Here is a 22,659-nt window from a genome sequence, read left to right as displayed (position 1 = left end):
AATTTGGTTACGCTATTGGGTGTTGATTTATGTCTTATTTAGATATTTTCCTTTGTTGTGTTTTTGTTTTTTACTCCTCAAATCTCTAGAAATTGAAAATCTGATCATTTAGGCCAAAGTGCCCCTTGTGGCAATGCTGAGAATACAATGCATACTTGACAAAATATCCATAATAAAATTCAACAAATTCTAGTCACTTAATTTCTGGCTAGCAACAAATTAAAACAATACAAACCCAAGCAAAGGGTTCTTAGTAGAAAAGTTTTCATGTGTGTTTTCAAGGGGTTTCCAAAAGTGTTCAGGCCCAAAGACTCGTACCACAGTAAATATAGATGTACAACTGCACTTCGGACTCAAGGCAAGGTCGTCCCTCTCTGGCTCCCTAAAATAAACAGCACCATACTCTTCTCTGCTCTCGTTCCACAGCTTTCATCTGAAGCCAGTGACAGGCTGAGCATGATGGGTAATTCTTCGGTCAGCTGTCGACATTAGGGTGCAAACACCGTCCTCCCCCGAGAACACACACATACTGCGTGATTCACGATCCGTACATTTCAGAACCAGACCAACGACTCGCTACATCTATGCAAATGATTATTAATAAAACATCACAACTGATATGGTCAAATGTAATGATGTTTCTCCAAGGCCTCCACTGATATGTCACTTAATTTGACAATTGTCAAAGTTTTGAGAATTAGAAACTCTAAAAAATCTCTGTATCTTACTGTAGTGCTATACAAAACCCTTACAAAAATTAACTATGGTTTTATTGTAGTAAAAGTGTAGTGACCATGTTTTTTTGGCTTATTGATTACCTTTTGTTTAACCACAGTTTTACTATAAATACCATGGTTAAACTATAGTTAGTGTAGCCAAACCATGGTTAATTTGTGTTTACCATGGTATAGTAACCATGGTTTTTTGGATTTATTTGTAGTAAAATGGTTCATTTTCATAAGGGTAGTTAGACAGTAAAGTGCCAGATGATAGTACCATGTACTGAAATGAATGTGTTATAGTATTTTCATGGTACACTGATGGTATGAGATTGCAAAAAATATCAAAAGTATTATAATACCTTTTGGGGGGGTGGGGGTAGACATTTTGGACATTGTACCATAGTATTCTTGGAAAAATCAATATAAAACCATGGCATTATTTTCAGTACCACAAGTATATGGCACCACAACTTTACAATGGAAATTTAAAAGAATACCTTGCTAATGCATAGTACAAGAAGCTAAGATGATGATAGATAGATAGATAGACAGATAGACATATTTATGATAGATAGATAGATAGATAGACATATTTATGATAGATAGATAGATAGATAGATAGATATTCTCCACCTTCATAACTGAACCGAAGGATCAAACCGTTCCTCAGTTTCAAAGTAACTGTTTCACGAAGAATAAGTTTAAGTAATCCAAGAACACTTTAATAACCGAATATAAACGAGTTCTCGTACCTTTGATACTTATTCCGAGTCCTCCAACTTCTTGTTTGGTGACTCTGACGGTTCGTTTGACGTTCGTGATGGTGTCCGGTACCGGGGAGGCGCTGAGGTTCGCCGGATCGCCGTTAACAGCCCCACCGGCCGCGGGCTCATCGGCGGTGTCTCCGGGGCTCACGGTGAACGAGTCCTCGCTGAGAGCGGCCAGCACACGGATCCAGTGGTGCACGGTAACGCGGAGCTCCAGCAGTCCGCTCTTCACGGGCTTCACTGCGGCCGCCATGATCAACACATTCCTGGGATACCAGCGGAGGAGCGGAGTCCTAACTCAACTTATCCCCTCCTCCTCACCAACCAAACCCCTCTCTCTCTCTCCCTCTCTCTCTCTCTCTCTCTCTCTCTCAGTTCAGCTTTAGTTCTCAGATTCAAAGTAGCCTACTATTATTGTCATGCTTGTTGCAATACTGCCAAAGCATCAGTGCACACAGAAACAAACTGAGGCAGAAAAGAACGACAGAAAAAAATAAAGTTATAATAAAAATAAATCAAATAAAATTGCAAGAATGTTAATAGAATACAAGTTTAACAGTTAAACAAACAGCTTATAATAATAATAATAATAATAATAATAATAATAAACGTTCAGCAAGACATAAAAAATAATAATGTTGGTTACATTCTGTTAAAAAACTTTTTTTTTATACTAAACGTTCCTTGCATCTTAAATGCATGGAATACATCTTAATTAATAGCAATCATAATCATCATCATCATGAACTTCTGTTCTGTCATGAATGTCAGGTTTCTCAGTGTTGCTCTATAAAAAGATCAAAATACTTTATTAATAATGAAAAAGACTTGGTAAGGTCATGAGGGTCTAGAGGGGTCACATGGGTATGCATGACATCACATGACAACAAAATGGCTTCATGCATGTATGCACAGACTGTTTTTTAAAGAGAAATAATGGTAAAAGATTATTCCACAAAAAAAAAAAAAAGATTATTCCACAACTATGCCAACATTTATTTCCTTCTTTTGTTTTTAATGAACTAAAAAAATAATAATTTTTACATTTTCCAAACGTAACACTTTTCATTTTAAGCTCCACAAAAATATCAAAATTACTTTTAATTCTTAAAATTAACAAATGTTTATGACAGAAGAACAATTTTAAAAATCTGTCATTAAAAAGTATATGTACAAACACTTTTAATCATACTTTTTCTTTATTACAACAATTTTTTTGGTATTCAGAACATTGTTTATTTATTTATTATTCTTGGTAAATCTTGTAAACATAAATGTAAATTTGTAAGTAAGAATTATCTATGGTCAGTTTTTGGTATAGACTATAATTCTTGTGTCTTTGATTTAAAAAACTAAAAACTTCAAAAAGTCGAAAATTACTGTCATATAAATGTTGTTTTTATTGCTTTTGACTTTTTTTTTTACTTTATTAAAATAATAAACATGAATAAAATCATAAATAAACACAATAAATACAAGTATTATTATTATTATTTAATAAATGGTATTCATAAATATTTAAAACCACATAAAACAAAGCACTTTATAGCACATCTTTGGTGTACCATAGGTGACTTTCATATATCAAAGTACCACCGTCTTTCTCTTTGATGCCATAACTGTGTTATTTTGACATAACATTTATTTATAGTACATTTCTATCATTTTGTAATGGTATTATTTGTATCTCCAGAACTCAAACACAGACAGCTGAAGCTCTTCATCTTCATCTCATGTTTGCACTGACCGCTCAGTGTGAAGCTATTCAACCTAATTACCAAATAGACTCTAATTAGTCTCTTTATATGTGGAAAGGTTTGGATGTTCCTGAGCAAACGCTGATCCAGACATCAATGAACTACATACACTGAGCGCTGAAGTTTCTTCTGCTATTCAACACCACTTTACCATTCTGAGAGTCTTTTTCATTAAAAAAAAGATTAATTTCTCAGATCATTCACTCCTGCGCTGCAGTATTTTGAACTCTATATGATGATGTCTACTTGAAATTCATTTTCAAGGATGGATGTTTTACAGAGACACAAAACCAGCCTCACAAGACCTCCCAGAATTCATCACATGCATTGATAACACTTACTGATATTTGTGCTGCGGACTGATGTCATGAGGGAGCTGGCTTTTGTTAGTTAGAAGGATTTTTACAAAAGACCAACAAAATAGAAAGTAATGAGGGCACAGGAAAAACATATAAACTCAATATTATAATTATAATTCCTAAAATTCTATGAATCCAAATTCTCACATTTTTTACTTATTTGTTTGTTTGTTTATTTTTTTTTAAAGTCTGTTTCCATCTGATACCATCTTTTTCGTAAGAGTGGACGAGCTGTAATGAAGAATCTCAGACAGTGTTTTGTTAATTGTTGCTTCACACAATGCACTCACCTCAATAGCTTTGACTTTGTCTCCCTCTAGTGGTGGAATCGTTCTTCAAACGCCCTGATACAAGAGAACACATAATAATCATGATGACATAATCAGTCATGTTTATTGAACATTATATCATTTCCTCTTAACCTCATACTAGTGAGAAACTAAAACAAATGAATGGTTTGTGCTCAATCCTGAATAGACCCTCCTATGCAGATATTTAGCATGTTACTGTAGACAAAATCAAATAATTACATATTCAGCAATGAACTGACTGATTGCTGTCGTCCTCTTTTTAAAGCAGCAGAACTGTATTTTGTTTTGTTTGCATTTTTGAAACATAATTTTCCTGTTTAACACTGTAAAGCTGCTTTGACACAATCTGTATTGTACACTGCTGTTTAGGTGACTGGACAAAGTTCATCAATTTAATTTTTAAAGATTTAAAGTGGTTTTTTTTTCATGAATCTTTAAAAAAAATAATATTGGCAACAGTAAAAGATGAGGAAATAGTATTTATACTGTTTGTATCACTGTGTGTTTGTTGCAGAGTATTATTAGTGGGGATTTTACAGTGATTCTTTCTGCGGTTACATAATTGCACCAGTAGATGGCGACAAGTGACAGTATAATAAGTGAATATTGACTCATTTATTCAATCGATTCGTTCCACAACATAAACGAACAAAACGATTAGCGATGGACATTTACACCGACTCTTTCTGCAGTTACATCAGATGGCGACGAGGGAATGTATTACACGTGAATTTTGAATCCTTCATTCAATCGATTCTTCGACGACACTGAATCGTTGAGGAACGAGACGAGTCTTCATGAGCGAGTCAATTAGTTTAAAACCGCTTATTCATTTAGAAGCGAATGAATGCTAGCAGACGCGCAACGGCTCTGTTTGCGTAAATTGCGTTGGTATTTTGCCTCATTTTTATTTAGAAGTATATATCTGTCTCTTTGTTTTACGTTTTTCTTCTTTCATTTGCAAGATCAGAGGACGAGAAACACAAACACTTCCATCAGTAGGGGCCAGTCACTTAAGTGAGTCGCTGATTTGATTCACTTTCATCAGATTAAAAAACAACGGATCAGCCTGTTGTTCTTTCCAAAGTTACCAGCCATTTTATTTACTCTCCAAAGCCAATAATGAACAATAGGCCTATGTATAAAAGGCATCTGTCCTAATTAAAATATAGTGAGTTTGAAGGCAAATTTTCTACATCTGTTGTAGTTGGTTAGACAATTTTCCAGTTGATTTTATTATATAAATAAACAAAGAGACCCTTATGAAAGTGTTGTGTTGGTATTTTGATACATACTGTACTATAGTATGCCATAATTATTATTTGCCATATTTACTTGATTTTCCAATATTTTTCAGACATTCAATTTGTTTTTGTTGGTGTACACATTTTTTCCCCCAAACTGCTACAGTATAGTTATATGTGTGTTTCTGTGTGAGTGCATTTGGGCGTGTTATATGAATATTTGCATATTTTGGTTTGGGTGTTTTTTACCATTATACCATCTGCTCTCATAATCCTTATGTCTGTCTGGGGTCTCAAACCTGTGTATGTCTGTCTCTGTACTTTTGCTTTGTCTTTGTCTTTGTGTGTGTGTGTGTGTGTGTGTGTGTACCTGGTATTTATCACGTTATGGGGACCAAATGTCCCCACAAGGATAGTAATACTAGTAAATTTTGACCTTGTGGGGTTATTTTTGAGGTCCCCATGAGGAAACAAGCTTATAAATCATACAGAATGAGTTTTTTTGAGAAAGTAAAAATGCACAAAGTTTCATGTGAGGGGTAGGTTTAGGGGTAGGGTTGGTTTAGGGCAATAACACATACAGTTTGTACAGTATAAAAACCATTACGCCTATGGGATGTCCCCATAAAACATGGAAACACAACATGTGTGTGTGTGTGTGTAATTAAATTGTAGAAGTGTTTTGTATGAATGCATGTTTGTATACACACACAGTATAGGCACAGTTTCAGCATTATTCTGCAGTTTGATGCTTAAATCAGTTGTTTGTTCATGTTAGTTCACTACAACTTTTAATTTTGTGCTAAAATGTATTAGTAAAAATGTAAAAAATTATCATTGACTAATAATAATTCTGTAGAAGTAAATATAAAAAATAATGTATTAAATATAAATATTAGATAAAAATATATAAATATTAGATGAAAACTTAATGTAAACCAAATTTAGCAATGTTCCCTTGGGAACTAACTGAAATCATTTTAAGTTGAAGCATTAATTACTGAAAATAAATAGAAAAATTGAAATAAATGAAAACCAAAACTAATACTGAAATAAAAATCAATTAAACCAAAATAGCAATAAAAAACTATTAAAAATGAAAAAAGCACATAACAGCAACTATAATAGTATATAAATTATGCTTGTGTTTGCACATTGAAATTTAAAACTGGTGTCCATCTGCTCACATATAATCTTACTGTCCTGAAGTGGTGTGTGTGTGTGTGTGTGTGTGTGTGTGTGTGGGGAGATGTCTTTACCCCGGAGGGTTAACCAGGCGTCTGCCTGCTGACCTTTCTGACCCCGGCCTTTTGCGTGGACCTCAGGAGAACAGCAGGTACACAATCACACGCACAGGAGCAGAACAGCCGGAGAACAAGAGCTGAGGGGCAGACATGTGTGTGTGTGTGTGTGTGTGTGTGTCGCTCGGTCATTCTTAAGCTGTTGCATTGTGAAAGACCTGCTAATGCACTAATAGACCAGTGACAAAGACACACACACACTCAGAGACACAAGCCCAGCTGTCAAACACACACACACACACACGCACTGGCACGAGTCACAGCGGCAGGGCGACTTCTGCCATTCGGACTAACGTATTTCTGTCTTTGTTGATGTAATGCATGCTGTTTCATTTGCCCGTTACAAATTATCATCACAAAGGCCTGCTGAGTGACACATATGATGTATTCGTAGGCCACACACTTATTACTTCGTCTGTCTGCAGCAACGTCTCCGTTTGAGTCTTTTCTCTTAACTATCATCATTTACCAGCTAGTGTTTTAGTGTTTTTTGGTCGTCAGTTCTTCTTAATTTCACACAGGTTTAAAGAATCACATTAACATGATCCACAAACAAACACAGTACTGACTGTCTTCGAGATCAGCATCTCGCATTATTCTAGCATTTCAAACCGTACAAACCAGAGTTATTGTCATTAAATAAAACCAAAACTAAAACATATAAACAAACAAACAAACAAACAAAAATAAATAAACAAATAAATAAACATTTAATCAAATTAATTAATACAATTAAATAAATAAATATGCAAAATATATTATATATACTGTATTATAACTATATAATATACCATTGAATTGGTTTTTGTTGTTTACAAATTGCTATAATAGAACTATGTGTTTATAAAAATAAATAAAAACTAAAAATTGTTACTTGAAATAAAAGAAATATTAGCTAAACTAAAAGAATATATATATATATTTCGAGATTTATAGAAAAGTAATTTAGTTACTCAATAAGTAACTTAATTATTCAAATCGTTAATTAGGCTACATCTTAAAATCCCTATAAACCTTAAAGCATATCGAGCCGTTCTTCTGAGGTAAATTCTGGCTTATTCCTCATAGCAGGTCTTCTTTCAAAAACTATGAAAATTAGATGAATCTTGATTTTTTTTTATTTTATCAATTTTGTGTATCTAGGTGAGGGCGTTTGCGTGCAGGTGATTGCATATAATGGACACCCCTACCCACCCCCACAAAAGCAGGATATATGTAGTGTGTGTGTATATATATATATATATACATACACGCAAGGCATCATTTCTAATTTTCTTTTAGTTTAACTTGAAGTAATAAATAAAATAAAAATAAAAACTATTTAGACATATATATAAAAATAAGTAAATAAATAAAATTAAAATTACAAAAAAACACATCAAAATTACTAAAACTTTAACTCAAATTAAAATGAAAATGATAAAAAAAACATCAAATATTCATCAAAACTACTAACAAACTTCTTTTTGGCAAATGTTATTTTTAAGTGTATTTGTGCATATTTATGTTCTATAAATGACTCTTTTATATTCTGCATCTATTGCGATGACACTTTAAGTGTGACTTTAGCAGGTAAAGGAAGAGCATGTATTTCCACATGCATCAGTAAAGAGGAGGCGCAGGACGGACGGTGGGTGTTAATTTGTTGTTGTTGGTCAGCAGCTGTGCCGCACACTCAGGAGCAGGTGGCGACTCGTGAGGGGACTGGGAAAGAATGAGCGGCATGTGTTCATGTGGGAGGCAGCAGGAGGAGGGAGAGACTCTCATCCTGTTTAGAGACACCACCAACATATGAGGACGTGGATGGACACAACATCAACACAGACAGGGATGAAAAACTATTTAGACCCTAAAGACTTTATTCAGATTAATTCTTTGTCAACGTTTTCGAAATCCAACGATTCCTTCCACTCTATAGCAACCAAAACAAACAACAAAAACATTGATATCAGAGGTTGTTCCTTTAAAAAAAAAAAAATCTATTAATTCACACATAGATGCATATATATTTAAGAAATTACTACATTTTACACTACTGCACTCAGACCACTCATTTATATTGTGACATGCTTTATTTCATCTAAAACTTTTAAACGACTAATTATTATATATCATATTTAATATATATATAATATTATAATATAATATATAATATTTTCTAAAATATAATTTGTATACATCAGTGTTGTTGTTCTTGTTCTTTTGTACTAAAATTAAAACTAAAATCAAAACGATTAAAAAGTGTTTTCATTAAATAAAGCTGAAATAAAATAAAAAATCAATACAAGTCCCATTATAACCAGCAAAACCATTACAAATTGTGTAATGGTGTGTATTGGGTTTTTTTTCAGCAGGGGTGGTACATTTGATTTGGAAACATGCAAATGGTAATTTTTTTTGTCAGACATGTCCAAAGGGACATGATACCATTTGGACATGCATGGTGTATGACACTGTAATCATTCAATAGCATGATAAACATCTGGTATCATGACTGTACCATGGTATCACCACAGTGCTTTTGGTTTATTGTTCAGAAGAGTCTCTGTAGCTCCACCTCCATCTCAGAGATGCTGTCAGTGTGTGTTCAGACCCCCATCAGACACACACACACACACACACTGAAGTCCGTGGATCTATTAGTGAAGAAGCACAAACACACAGCGAGGAGGATCACAATGGTTGGGATTCCGGGCGCGTTTCAATGTAAGTGCACTAATGTGTCGTGATTGTGCGTGATTGCAGCATTATGTTAGCAGTTCTTATCTTACAGTAACACATATCGCGGCATGCCACACTAAAAAGATCAACAGAGCAGCGAGAATAACACGCTTTTGTGGTGTACTGCGAATTTTCCATGCTAAATACCGCTGTTATTGTTTTTACTGTAAGGTATGATACGCGTTCTTGCTTTGCAAGTGTATTGTATCGACTGTAAATTGTTACTAGTCAGTCTGCGCAATGTGCGCATGCGGAACAACGTTTTTCAGTGAGACGAGCGTTCCAAACTCACGCGTTCTTCTGTTACTCTGAGAGCCATTTGTTTGAACGTCGGAACGATTCCTTTATATGAGAATTAAACAAAATACATTTAAAATGACAACGTATAACACATTCATATGGAACCTCCCTCAGACAATTTATGAAGCAATTTGTGAGGCGTTAACTATGGTATTTTAACTACCATTACCATGCATGGTCAATTGTTGTTTACTGCATCTTTAAAGTGTGATAACGTGTAGCCTACTTCTATCCATTTGCCAACTGCTCTAAAATATGATACGCAAAGATTTGATCTGATTTCAATGTAAAAGAATCAGAATCAGAATCAGAATGAGCTTTATTGCCAGGTATGTTTACACATACGAGGAATTTGTTTTCGTGACAGAAGCTTCCACAGTGTAACAGAATGACAGTGACAGAACAAAAAAACACAGATAATAAAAAATAAAAAATAAATAAAAAATAGAACAAGTAAAATAAGGAATAAAAAATATACAAATCGACAATTGTATGTACAGGTATATAACAATAGACAGTTGTATGTACAGGTATATTATGTGCAAATTGAAATGTAGACTGAGTATGTGTGTTAGATAAATAAGTGTATGAGTGAATAAATAGTGTGTGTTCCACAGTTATTGTCAAGTGTTCATGAGAGGCCTGAGGGAAGAAACTGTGCCTGTGATGGCCTGAGGGAAGAAACTGTTCCTGTGTCTGGCCGTTCTGGTACTCAGAGCTCTGTAGCGTCGACCAGATGGCAACAGTTCAAAGAGGGAGTGTGCTGGATGTGAGGGGTCCAGAGTGATTTTGCCAGCCCTTTTGCTCAATCTGGATGAGTACAGTTCTTGGAGAGAAGGGAGGGTTGTACCAATGATTCACTCAGCAGTCCGGACTACCCTCTGTAGTCTTCTGAGGTCAGATTTGGTAGCTGAGCTGAACCAGACAGTTATAGAAGTGCAGAGGACAGATTCAATGATGGCGGAGTAGAACTGTTTCAGCAGCTCCTGTGACAGGTTGAACTTCCTCAGCTGGCGAAGGAAATACAACCTCTGCTGGGCCTTTTTCACAATGGAGTCGCCTGAGAGATTGTGGTGCCCAGGAACCTGAATGACTCCACTGCAGTCACAGTGCTGTCCATGATGGTGAGTGGGGGGAGAGCAGGGGGGTTTCTCCTGAAGTCCACGGTCATCTCCACAGTTTTGAGCGTGTTGAGCTCCAAGTTGTTGAGACTGCACCAGACAGCCAGCTCTTTAACCTCCTGACTGTAAGCAGACTCGTCACCGTCCTGAATGAGGCCGATGAGTGTGGTGTCGTCTGCAAACTTCAGGAGCCAAGGAGCAAAAGGAGGTGCTGAAGTCTGATTTTGTGGTGGCTGTGCTTTAAAATGACATTTTTATCATCTTAATTCAAGTAATGAAGGATTTTGAGAAGTCTGACAAGTGTTGAGTTCTACTATAAGGTTAACCCTGCCTGGTTTACATGTTTGAAAATGCTTAACAGTTGAAATCGTTCATCAAGAGTTATGCTTATTACATTTAAATAGGGTAATTTGTAACCTATTACATTTCCAAAGTAAACTTCCCAACACTACTTGGTACCATTGTAAGAGTGCAGACCAAACAAAGCACCTTGGTACCACCATAGTATCATTCAAAGTACCTTGAAGTACCACATAAACCCATGGATTATTGATATCATAACCACAGTTCTTTTTTTTTGTAAGGGTGGAATTACCTTTGTTTTGGACCATGGTACTATGTTTTGTTGTTTGTTTGGACATTATAATGATGATCATGTCATTCTTTGAAGTGCCCTGAGGCATCGTGTAAAAAAGTGCCAGTGGTTCCCATACAGTATCAAAGTATATTTTCATGCTAATACCATGGTAGTACAGGCAAGCTGTCTGTATAGCGTGGTAAACCGGCTCTAATCTGTTTTGAGGGTCGGAGACGGACCCTCTCTTGTGTCTCACTGGAGGATTTGGCGTTAATCCCTTCGGCAAAGTTCCACACCATCTGGACTTCAGTGCTGCTCGGTGGACTGATCTACAGGAGGCCTGTGTGTGTGTGTGTGTGTGTGTGTTTACAATGAAACGTCCCGGTGCCACAGCAGTGCTGTCGGGGTCCCTCGTGCTCAAGAATAATGCAGGGCATTGTTTTGTCCCTTGGGGTTTGTTTCCTTGGCCTGAATAACTAATGTGTTGAACTAGTAGCTGATGATGCTGAAGATCATGTGATGATCGTTTTGACCACATGAGGGCGAGATGAGCTGTAGATGGATGAGGTTTGGAGTTTTGACTAGTCATGACATTGAATATCACATTGCCTGTGTTACAAAACACTGCTGTAGTTTTTTTTTGGGGACATATGCAATGATATTTTTTAAGTACCTTTGTGTACCATTTAAATACTATGGCACATAACTTTTAGTGCCATGGTAGGCTTGTATCTCAAAGTGCCATTGTATTATTACTGTAGATCACTGCTATTTTAGTAGTTTGTGTACTATTATAGTATCTATTAATGTTTTGAATTAATACATTTTTATTTTTATATTTTATTTTAATTTTACTTTAAGTATTAGCAATTTTATTATGTGCGTTTGTCATTTATTTATTTAATATTTCGATTTAGCTTTAATTTATTTTTAGTAATTTTAGTACTTCAGCTTTAACTTTTTTTTTATTTCAGTTAATTGCCAAAGCAATTATTCTAATTTTAGTTTAAGCTTTTAAGTTTTTTTTTTAAACTAATATTTACATTTGAAATTATTCATGCTTTATTTCAGTCAACAAAAAAGATTTTTAATTGTTTTTGTTTTAGTTTACACTAACAACATTGGTAGGTGGCGCCATGGTACAGTTACGGTATTAAATAGTAAAACTATGTTTCTGAAACTAATGGTGCATGCTATTTAAATGGTTTTCCAATGTATTTTCCATGGTAGTATTATGGTAAATATCTGGGGAAAAACATGCTGATGCTAAATGGTACAAAAAACCTAATCATGGACTACCATGGCACTTTTTGTAAGTGTTGTTTAAAAAACACAGTATTATCATGATAATACAATTGACCATTTCCAAAACAACACATTTACCATTTTGTCCAGCATCCTGGAGACTTAAACGCTCATGTACATCCCTCTTTAGTGAGCCAGTTTTTGGTTCAGATCCAGTTGGATACGTGAAGCTTTAGGACTTTGGTGTAATTTTCCCCTTCAGCTTTGGCCGGAGCTCTTGAAACAGGTTTGAATTAGCGCTTTAATTGCTCTTGGCTCTTGCTGCCGGGGTCTCCAGCGCTGGCATCACGGCGCTCAGGTCGCGTGGGAGAGTTTGTGCACGTCAGAAAGAGAGTAAGAAGAGTGGGGAATGAAGTACGGGTCTCCGCTTTGGTTTTAGCAGCTGTTAGTGTTTAAACAAGGCAATCTTGACCCGCTTTGGCTCCACGGTTCTCCTCTCAAACTGCTGAGAGCTGCGTCCAATTAGCAAATAACCAAACCCTTAGAGTCCCAGCCATATAAAACGGACTCTCGATGCACCCTAGATGCGTTCTGTGGTTTGCAAATGCTAGTTTATCAGGCCTTACATGCACGAACCTGCATTTTATTCATCTGTTTGGTGCTGTAGAGTGTTAAAACCAGCACTGAAGATGTCAAACATGCTCTGATAAAGTTAGATATGACTCTTAGTGCGTGTATGTAGATGTCATTGACCCCGTTCTTGTGTTTAGCCGCTTGTGCGCGAGTGTGTACGAGCTTGTGTGTGTTGGATGGATTATCTCGGAAGAGAAACACAACGCAGTAATTGACATCAGCTCCACCAGATGTTTCTCGTCGGCCACCGCTGCGCAGACAGGCTGTGCAAGATTGAATCCAGATGTCGAGGCTCCACAGCGAATAGTTCTCTCACCACCAACGAACGACTGTTGCCCAGAATGTCAGTTTTTGCTGGAGATATGGATTATTGCGGGACCGGACCGCCTGGAGTCGAGCCTCTGACCCCGTTTAGAAGAATCCAGATTTCTTTATATGCTTCCATCACGAATATTAACCTGATGTGTTGACAACTGTCTTTGTTTTGATTCACTTCAGTTCGCCTAAAGATGGAAAGTCTCATTATTTACTCGACCACATGTTGCTCCAAAGTCCTTTTGCACAGAATTTGCCCTCTTGCTCTCGAATCTCATTTAAACTTGTGCATATTCAATCATGCCGCATTACGATTGGTTATGAGACACGTGAGACCCAATATGATGTATTTGGTTGCCTTGAGAAAAACCCAACGGGATTTTTCCACCGGCTCTTCTATTGGATTATTATTTCGAAAATAAGCTCTGTGACCAACAAAAGTTGATATTTAGTCTGTCTTTGTTAATTCTCACACATTTTGTTCATCAAAACCAAAGACTCTTCACAAATGAACACAACTTTACTGAATTTTGAAGACTTGGAAAAAACAGCTGAGCGTAGAATGTAAACACACAACACCACGGTTGCATGATTTCCGACAACTCTGTCAGTTTTTATTTTTGACTGAAAGTTTGAGTTAGCATCGTTTGCAAGAGTGATTATAAACACAGTGAGGCTGTGAAAGTGAGAAGATGAGTTGTCCAGAATGTCAGTTTTTGCTGGAGATATGGATTATTATGAGACCGAACCTCCTGGAGTCGGGTCTCTGATCCCGTTTAGAAGAATCCAGATTTCTTTATATGTTTCCATCATGAATATTAACCTGATGTGTTGACAACTGTCTTTGTTTTGATACACCTCGTTATTTACTCGACCACATGTTGCTCCAACGTGTTTTTGCATAAAATGTAAATTAGTGCTGGGCGGTATACCGGTTCATACCGAATACCGGTGTTTATTTTTGTTATGATATTAATTTTTAAAATACCGTGATATAAATTTTTGGTCATACCACCCAGCACTAATGTAAATTGCCCTCTTGCTATTGAATCTCATTACACTTGTGCATATTCAATCTTGTTGCATTTCGATTGGTTGCGAGACACGTGAAACCCAATAGAGCGCATTAGTATGCCATATTTTTCACCTTTGTTCCCTCGACAAATACCCAACGGGATTTTTCCATTGGCTTTTCCATTGGATTATTGCAGAAAATAAGCTCTGTGACCAACAAAAGTAGATTTTTAGTTGGTCTTTGTTGATTCTCACACAATTTGTTCATCAAGATCAAGAATCTTCACGAATGAACACGACTTCAAAGAAGGCAATCGGCAGAAGTAAAAAGCTAAACATAGACTATAAACAAACTACGGTCGATTGATTTCTGACAACTTTTTCAGTCTTTATTAAAAAAACATTTTGCAAGAGCTCAATTATATGCGTGATGAGGCTGTAAAAGCAATTAGTGAGTAGATGAGTTTAGCTGTTCGACGTGATGACTTTTAACCTCTGTAGTCCCATTTAGCCACTTGTTAGCAACCACCTTATTAAAGACTAGTAAAACTTAAACAACACATATTACTGATGTATATGTGGTAGAATAAAACATGAAGACATCTTGATCTTGTGTTCACCACAGACCTTATTTCAAGCACAAATCACCCATTCAAAATTCCCTTTGATTTTGGAACAATGGAACCTAAAATTCGAAACTCGTTTCCAGGTTTTGGCCTACAAAAATACGTATATTCAGCACTGGACGTCACTGAATTTAAACCATAATGCATCTCATAGCACCGTGTTTGAATGTGAGAGTTTTGAGACTTCGGGTGCATGCAAGATTTGTTCTAACAAATTAAATTGTTTGACCTTAAATTTTAGATTCCTCACACAAAACTATCGCATGACTTCTAAAGACTTGAAATATTGCATATAGACTTTTTTTGGGCTGGTTGACATCTCTCCATCACCAACTAGACTGAAAATAATTGGCATAGGATTTACTTTGAAACAATTTTCACTCAGAAATTGCTAGTCAATTTCACAAATAATTACATGGAAACAGCAAGCTTCGTGTTGCATGAAAAAAAAACGACAGAAAGATCATTTTTGGCTGAACCGTCCCTTTAAAGGTCTCTTTCCTCAGCTTCAACAGCAGATTCCTGGAGCAGCGATGGGTTTTGTTGTCTTTTGAATTGATCTGCGATTGTTCGCACGGCTGATGGTTATCAGCTGATCCGGCTGTTGTGAAAACAAAGCAATGGGAGTTTGGAGTGGCGGGATTATTTCAGGACGGCTGATCGCGCTCTGAACTTTCTGCAGCGGTGGGAGTTTAAAGAGGGACAAAGACGGCAGTCATTGAGGAGTCTATCAGAGGGAGGAGCGTTTAAGAGCTTGTGAAAGGGGCTTATCATGCCATTAAAGCTTTTTAGGACCCCCACCATCCACACCGCTTGAGAACGAGCCCTCCACCTCCTCCACCCACATTTCTGTGGAGTTCAGGAAGATTTTCTTCAACTTTCTGTATAGTCTCAGAATCAGATTCAAGAAGCTGTATGTTAGAGACACTGTTGTAAGGTTGAATCTCTTGATCAATATCCAGGTGTTTTTTTACCCACAAAATAAACAGGAACAAACAAGAGATTATAGTTTGTATAAAGAAAATAGAGCCTATTTTTAGGATCATTAAGATGGTTTTCGTGACAATTGAACACATTTATCTTTAATACAATAAACAACAATAAAAATCTAATTTGTCAAATGATAATGGAAATCATCTTGTCTGGACAATGATTTTTAAAAATTAAAATAAACATAAATTTAATTTAATAAAACAAATAGTACCATGTTGCATACTTACGAATGTATTTCATTTTATTTATTTTTTGCATCACAGTCATGGCTAACATAATATACTAAAACTGAAATTAAAATTAAAAACATAAGAACATTTTTATTACTTAAAATAAAATAAACATAAAATAAAATATAATAATTGTTTTTATTTCAGCTAGTTGCCAAGGCAACATTTCTCATTTTAATGTAGCTTAACTTGATGTACTAAAATAACTCAAACTGAAATAAACTTGAATAAAAACTATAAATATAAAAAAACACTAAAATTGACAAAACACAACAAAATTACTAAAAGTTTAAATTTCAAATGGAAAATATAAATATAAAAACAGATTCAAAATATTAATGAAAAACTATAATAGTATCTCAGTTAAACTAAAACAATGATATTTTCGGCAGATTTTAATGTGATATATAAATATTTCACAGTATATTTTGAAAATATGATATATAAAATGTGAGATTCCCACATATATGTGCAATTTAAAAATAAAATAAAATGAAAATAAATCCAGCGGTTACATTACACTATTTGTTTTCTTTTCCTGTCTCTCTGTCCGATCCTTTATTTCTCTCTTAGGCTGACGGGAAATCCAGCTGTTTTGTGGCCATCAGTGGCCGATGGACTATTAAAAAAAAGAGGGGATAAAAATCGCCTTCAGTCCAGTCTGTGAGAACTGACCAGAGCGTTGACATTGAGACCTGATGTGTGTGTGTGTGTGTTCCTAACTGTTTCTCATGCTTCAGGCCATACTGCTGCATTAAACAGGATGTCTGTGTCACATTTCAATGATCCATTATATTTCTCCTGTAGAATTGGCAGTAGTGCTTCTGAATGAACGGGACAGTGAATGAGACGCTTTATTTTTGTCTGCTTTTGGGAGTCCAGAGGGCTGTAATGATATCTTTCCCATGAAATACTCTAAATATGAGTGTGATTACCAGCATGTGAACGCAGCGTTTATGTCTCATGTGAGGGATGTCTGATTTGGGAACGAATCAGTCTTGTGTGAGTCGGTTCTTTTCATTGAACTGGTTCACAAACAACTTTGAAAAATTGAATTCGGATTGATTCGGTCTGATTTTGTGGGTAAATATCATAAACTAACAATAAAATTAAAACAAAAAATTAAATTAAATTAATTAATTAAATAGTTAAACTTGTCATATTAAAAATAATAAAATGTTTAATTATTGAAATTATAAACTGAAAACTGAAATTTTTTTAAAAGATAAAACTAATAAAAATCACAAAAACATTATTAAAACCTTAACTAAAATTAAAATAAAAACTAAAAATATATTAATAAAAAAACGAATTCAAAATATATTTAAAAAAATACAATTAAATATTACTGCTGCCTTGTGAATGAAACCTAATAAGTGATATGATAAAATAAAATAGTATGCTAAAATAGTATAGGTAGTTAGCATGCTGACATCATCCATAGCAACGAGGTCAACCCCGCCCCCTTAGTCTTAGCTTAAGACTTCTCTCTATTCCTTAGTACAAGTTTGTCTCAGCAGCTTTGTGAACAGGTTTTAAGAGAAAACTCTTTGCTAAAAACGTTTAATGCTATTTAGGAGAACTCTTAGTGGTAAGATAAAATGTTTTGTGAATACGGGCCCAGGTTTTGTGTGAAAATGTAAACTAACTGGTGAATCATATTTTGAACTGGTTCATTGTAACGAACAGTTGAAAGAACCGATTCACCAAAATGAGTCAGGCATTCCAGCACTGGTAGACATGCCAAAGGGATTGTGGGAAACGGTGGTCTTGACAAGCCAGAACAGATCCTGCAATCCAACCTCAGGAAAGGCATGCATACACACACACACACACACACACACGTGAGATCCCCTTTCTCTTCTTATCGGCACAACTATAATTAAGTCCTTGGTTTACAGCATAAAAAGCCCCATGGGTGCTCGCTCTCTGTCTGTCTCTATCTCTCTCTCTCTCCAGGTGTTCTCTATACATACTCCAGCTGAACCACCTGCAAACACAGGTGTGTGTGTGACTCTAAGTGTGTGTGTGTGTGTGTTTGTGCCAATAACACAGCTGCACTCTTGCCTTGAGGCCAAAAATGGACTGAGAATTCAGAATAAACACAGGTGTGGTGTAGGAGAACAAGAGATATAGACCAGCTCCAAACGACCAAACAAGCTTTTTTCCTGTTTTTAAGCTGCTCATATAACTTATGCTATACTATTTACATATACAGTATACACACAAAAGCTTGCATTTACATTTGCAGTTATATATGCACGTACATAGTGCATGCAGCATAAATATGAGCAGTTTAATAGTACTGCATTAAATGGTGCACTATACAGTTTCACATATTATTTTTATTATTATTTTTTTCATCAGGAGCACTATGCAGTAAGCAGTATGCGAACACTGTCTCTTTCTTTGCGTCTCTTTCTCTCATCTTGTGTCTTAGATTTTGTTCGGCGTGGATCCCACTTGACACAGAGCTCTTTGTGTCTTTGTCAAGAAAATATCCCTGTTACAGCCGCGTTATCTCATCCATGCTTTCATCCCACTCGGATGAGATTCCGGATGCATTTTATTCCAATAGCACAACTTGGATGTGATATATATACACCTCCAAATCAGGCTCAAGGTCACTGCCTACGTCATTAGGCAACGGCCCAGAAACTGTTTAGAGGTGTAAATCACACTTACAAATGTGTGAATGTCACTGCACTAGAAAACAAAAGAGCAAGTATTTCAAATTAACTAATGACGACACAAAGGTTTCTAATGCATTTAAATGAATTTAACCTAAAATGTTGATAAACTGCCTCAATAGTCATGATTTTATGATTTAAAATTCTAATGAACATCCTTTTGTGAAATGCTTTGCTAGAATGTGCTAACACATTTTGTATTTAATGCAGTGACATTCACGTGTTCTTCTATGGCTGCTGTATGCCATTTATATGTGTTGACGATCAGTGATTATATCAGACGTCTTAAATATAGTCCGGAGGTTGTTTACACCAGACCTGGTTTGGGATCTGACCTCTTCGGTATGGAGCGCGGTGTGGTTCTGTGTCCGTCCACACACACATGTACTTCCCATCAGTTCTTCTCTTGTAAAACCAGGCAGTAAATTCCTCCCCGTCATTTTCTTGTCACTTTGAAAAGCGAATCTCAGAGAAACTTTCACAAGGATGGTTAATGCAAATCAGGTCAGATGAAGAGCTGATGCCCGACCTGCTGTTCTCTGACATTTGTAGTGAAATAATAATAGATTGATGTGTTATGAAGTACAGAAAATGCATCTTTATTTCTAAGATTTCCAAATTAAACATGTAGCTTTGGGAGGTCAGGTGACAGTGTTACATTATATGTTATTTGTTTTGCACATTATTTAATTCTATTTAGGCATCTGATTGAGCATCAAACCACATGTTTGTTAAATGGTTCTGAGGGACAAACTTAATGAAGTCAATACATGCAAATGTGACGATGATTCAGGTAATGAGAATGGATCAGGATTGCTGTGTTTACTGGTCATTTGATGGTCATTATGTCTGTCTAACAGTAAACTGTGTGTGTGGACTCTCTTCTTGGCTCTCAAAGTGGAAACTTTAGGGTGATGTGGCCAAGAGAGCGTGTGACCCACCTCTCATAAATTGCACTGATGCACGCGCTGAAGTGTTGGGGAGTAACTAACTACTAACTTAGCTGCTCTTGCCAGTAGTGTGATGGTTTTCAGACTGCAGGATCTGTTTGTCTGTTTCAGAATGAAAAACTAGCAGACTAACTGAATACCACTCACATGCATGCATACTACCTACCATTTTGTAAATAATAGTAGTTAAAACAGTACATAGTTTGCTACAGTTTAACCATTTACATGCTATATTGTTGTGATATTTTTTATTAAATGTGGCATTTTAAGCTATAATCATTATTATTGTTTTGCTTTTTCATTTGGCACACTAATGGTGCAGAAATGATATAATTCACACACACACCTTTTTCACACGTCTCCTCACTTACATACTAACACACTCAGTCTGTATGTGTTGTAAGAGGAGTCGAGTGTGTGTGTGTGTGTGTGTGTGTGTGTGTGTGTCAGGCTTTACTTAAACTAATGGCTCCCAGGCGTGCAGCGTGGCCAGACACACTGGAGCCGAGAGCCGAGCAGGAATGCCACTACAAACACAGAGAGAGAGAGACTGACGGACGCAGAGAAGTGCTTGGAAAGAGATTTTGCTGTGGAGGAGATTGGATGTGGATTTGGAACAGCAGTCCGCGCAGTGTGTGTGTGTGTGTGAGTTCAGGACGAGTGTGTTCACATCTGTCGCCCTGCTGCGTTACATCCACAGATGGAGGAAACGTCTTGCAGATGGAAGTGAAGGATTGTAACGATTTAGATAGAAACAGGCTCCCGTGCTCTTTATCATGTGTTTAAAGAATGATTTTCACCAAAATAAAATGATGAAACTCATCAATCCATGCTGTTTTGGTACCAAAGATGTTGACATTTTGTTATTAGTTTAGCATGTTAACACAATACTCTTAATAATCACAAAAATTCACAGTGCACACAGTAATATTGGGTAAAATAACCCATTTTTAATTAGAACTGTTTTGTGTTAACCTAGCCTAACAAAATTTGTTCTAAGAATGTCTCCCATTAAACATTATTTCGGAATGTTCTCGAAAGTTACAAAATGTCCAGTGTTTAAATGTTTCAAAAAATGTTAAATGAACATTCCATTTGATCATTTTGGATACATTATGCAAACGTTACTTTTGAATGTTCTCTGAAACAAATAGTAACATTTAAAAAATGTTAGATGAACGTCCAAGTAAAATGTTCCATGAACAATGTATAAATAATGTTTCTGCGCTAACGTTTTGAGAACATTATAAGTTTGAATGAGCATTCTATAGTAGTCAACATTTGAAGTGGATCAAAGCCTTTCATCAAAGTTGTCCTAAAACCTAAATGCGTTCTCGTCTTAGGACAACTTTGATGAACCTTTTTGATCCACTTCAAATGTTTGTTGATTTTCAAATATAAAACTTATTGAAATGTTTTCAGTGTGTGTATCAGTTCTTTTTGAACATGTTCATCTAATTTTAACACAACCGTGATAATATTGATAATCGTGATAACTTTGGTCACTATAATCGTGATATGAAATTTTCATACCGTTACATCCCTACTTCAAATGTTGACTACTGTATTAATGTTACTGGAAGAATGTTTGATCATAACGTTGAGAGGACATTGCCAGAACGTTAGCTAAAGTTCTGATAACATTCCCTGTTAGCTGGGAATATACTTATAATATGCGATTCCCTTGCTTTGTCTGCCACCTTGGATGTTTTTTTCAGACAGTTTGTCATAGTGCATTCTGGGATTGGCTTTTTCTTGAAGTATAATGTAATCCTGCTTTAGAAATTGGCTAAAATAAGGCATTTTAGAAGGCAGCATATGCTTTTGTGTTGTTTTTTAGCCTTAAAATACTCTCTAGGTAGGCAGCACACTTTAGAGCTAGTCTTCTGTCATTCCCAGGGTTTTTCATTCGAAACAGACTCTTTGTGGCGTCTCCATATGTGGTGTAATGGCCACACACTCCTTTCAGATGCATTTCGAGGCAGAAAGTCGTTTTTTTGTTTAAGCCGAGCTTTATAGATGTGCATTTACATGCAAATGAAGGGAGCTGGTGTTAACGCTCATTAACCTGAATAGCAGGCCAAACACACAGAGCACTGTTTGCACACAATCAACAGGTTTTACATCACTCTTGATTTTTACTCCCTCCATTCATGCAATTTTTTAGATAGCATATAAGATGGGCTAGTTTTAGTGTTTTCTGTGTTTGTCATGCAGCTCTGATTTATTTTGATTTATTTATTTTTGATATACATTATTTCTGAAAATTATGTATATTATAATATAATACACACACTAGGGTTGGGTACCGAAACCTGATGGCAGCAGGTAGCCTTCCGTTAACTAAGCTAAACATGCTTAAATTAAAATGCCTAAAGCTAAACCTCCCTTGTATTCACATTTCTAAACCTGTTGTCCAACAAAAGAGAACATTATAACCTTTTTACTCCACAACACCAGTCAGATGCTTCCTTTTGTGATCTGATGAGGCTTCTTGTCACAGAATGAGGCAGAAAATATGTTCCATATGCTACTTTAAAAAGAATACATCGATTAGCAATAAATTAGGGTGACCATACGTCCTCTTTTCCCCGGACATGTCCTCTTTTTGGACCTACAAAAATGCATCCGGCCGGGATTTCTTAATTGCCCAAAATGTCCGGGATTCGGCTGTTTTCTTAATCCCACTCCCGCTGAATCTCTGACCATTGCCGCCTGCTCCCGCAACATGTGTTTCGCTCCCGCGATTTTCGTGTCCACACCTTTAAACATTCTAATATTGT

General features: G+C 36.1%; 1 protein-coding gene across 2 annotated transcripts in view; it reads left to right on the top strand.

Annotated features, from left to right (window-relative positions):
- The first annotated feature begins 9,052 nt into the window (after window positions 1-9,052).
- cbfa2t2 (CBFA2/RUNX1 partner transcriptional co-repressor 2) overlaps window positions 9,053-22,659 on the top strand; it is a 42,397-nt gene continuing 28,790 nt past the window's right edge. For both annotated transcript variants that reach the window (XM_016552648.1, XM_016552647.1), the window contains exon 1: window positions 9,053-9,167. In XM_016552648.1, the coding sequence (XP_016408134.1) occupies window positions 9,140-9,167 (28 nt within the window). In that variant the 5' untranslated portion in view covers window positions 9,053-9,139. The remainder of the gene's footprint in view (window positions 9,168-22,659) is intronic.

Source organism: Sinocyclocheilus rhinocerous, unplaced genomic scaffold (genome assembly GCF_001515625.1).
Source record: "Sinocyclocheilus rhinocerous isolate Xijiao unplaced genomic scaffold, SAMN03320098_v1.1 scaffold795, whole genome shotgun sequence".
NCBI classification, from domain to species: Eukaryota; Metazoa; Chordata; class Actinopteri; order Cypriniformes; family Cyprinidae; genus Sinocyclocheilus; species Sinocyclocheilus rhinocerous.
This window is presented reverse-complemented; position numbering and strand designations above follow the sequence as displayed.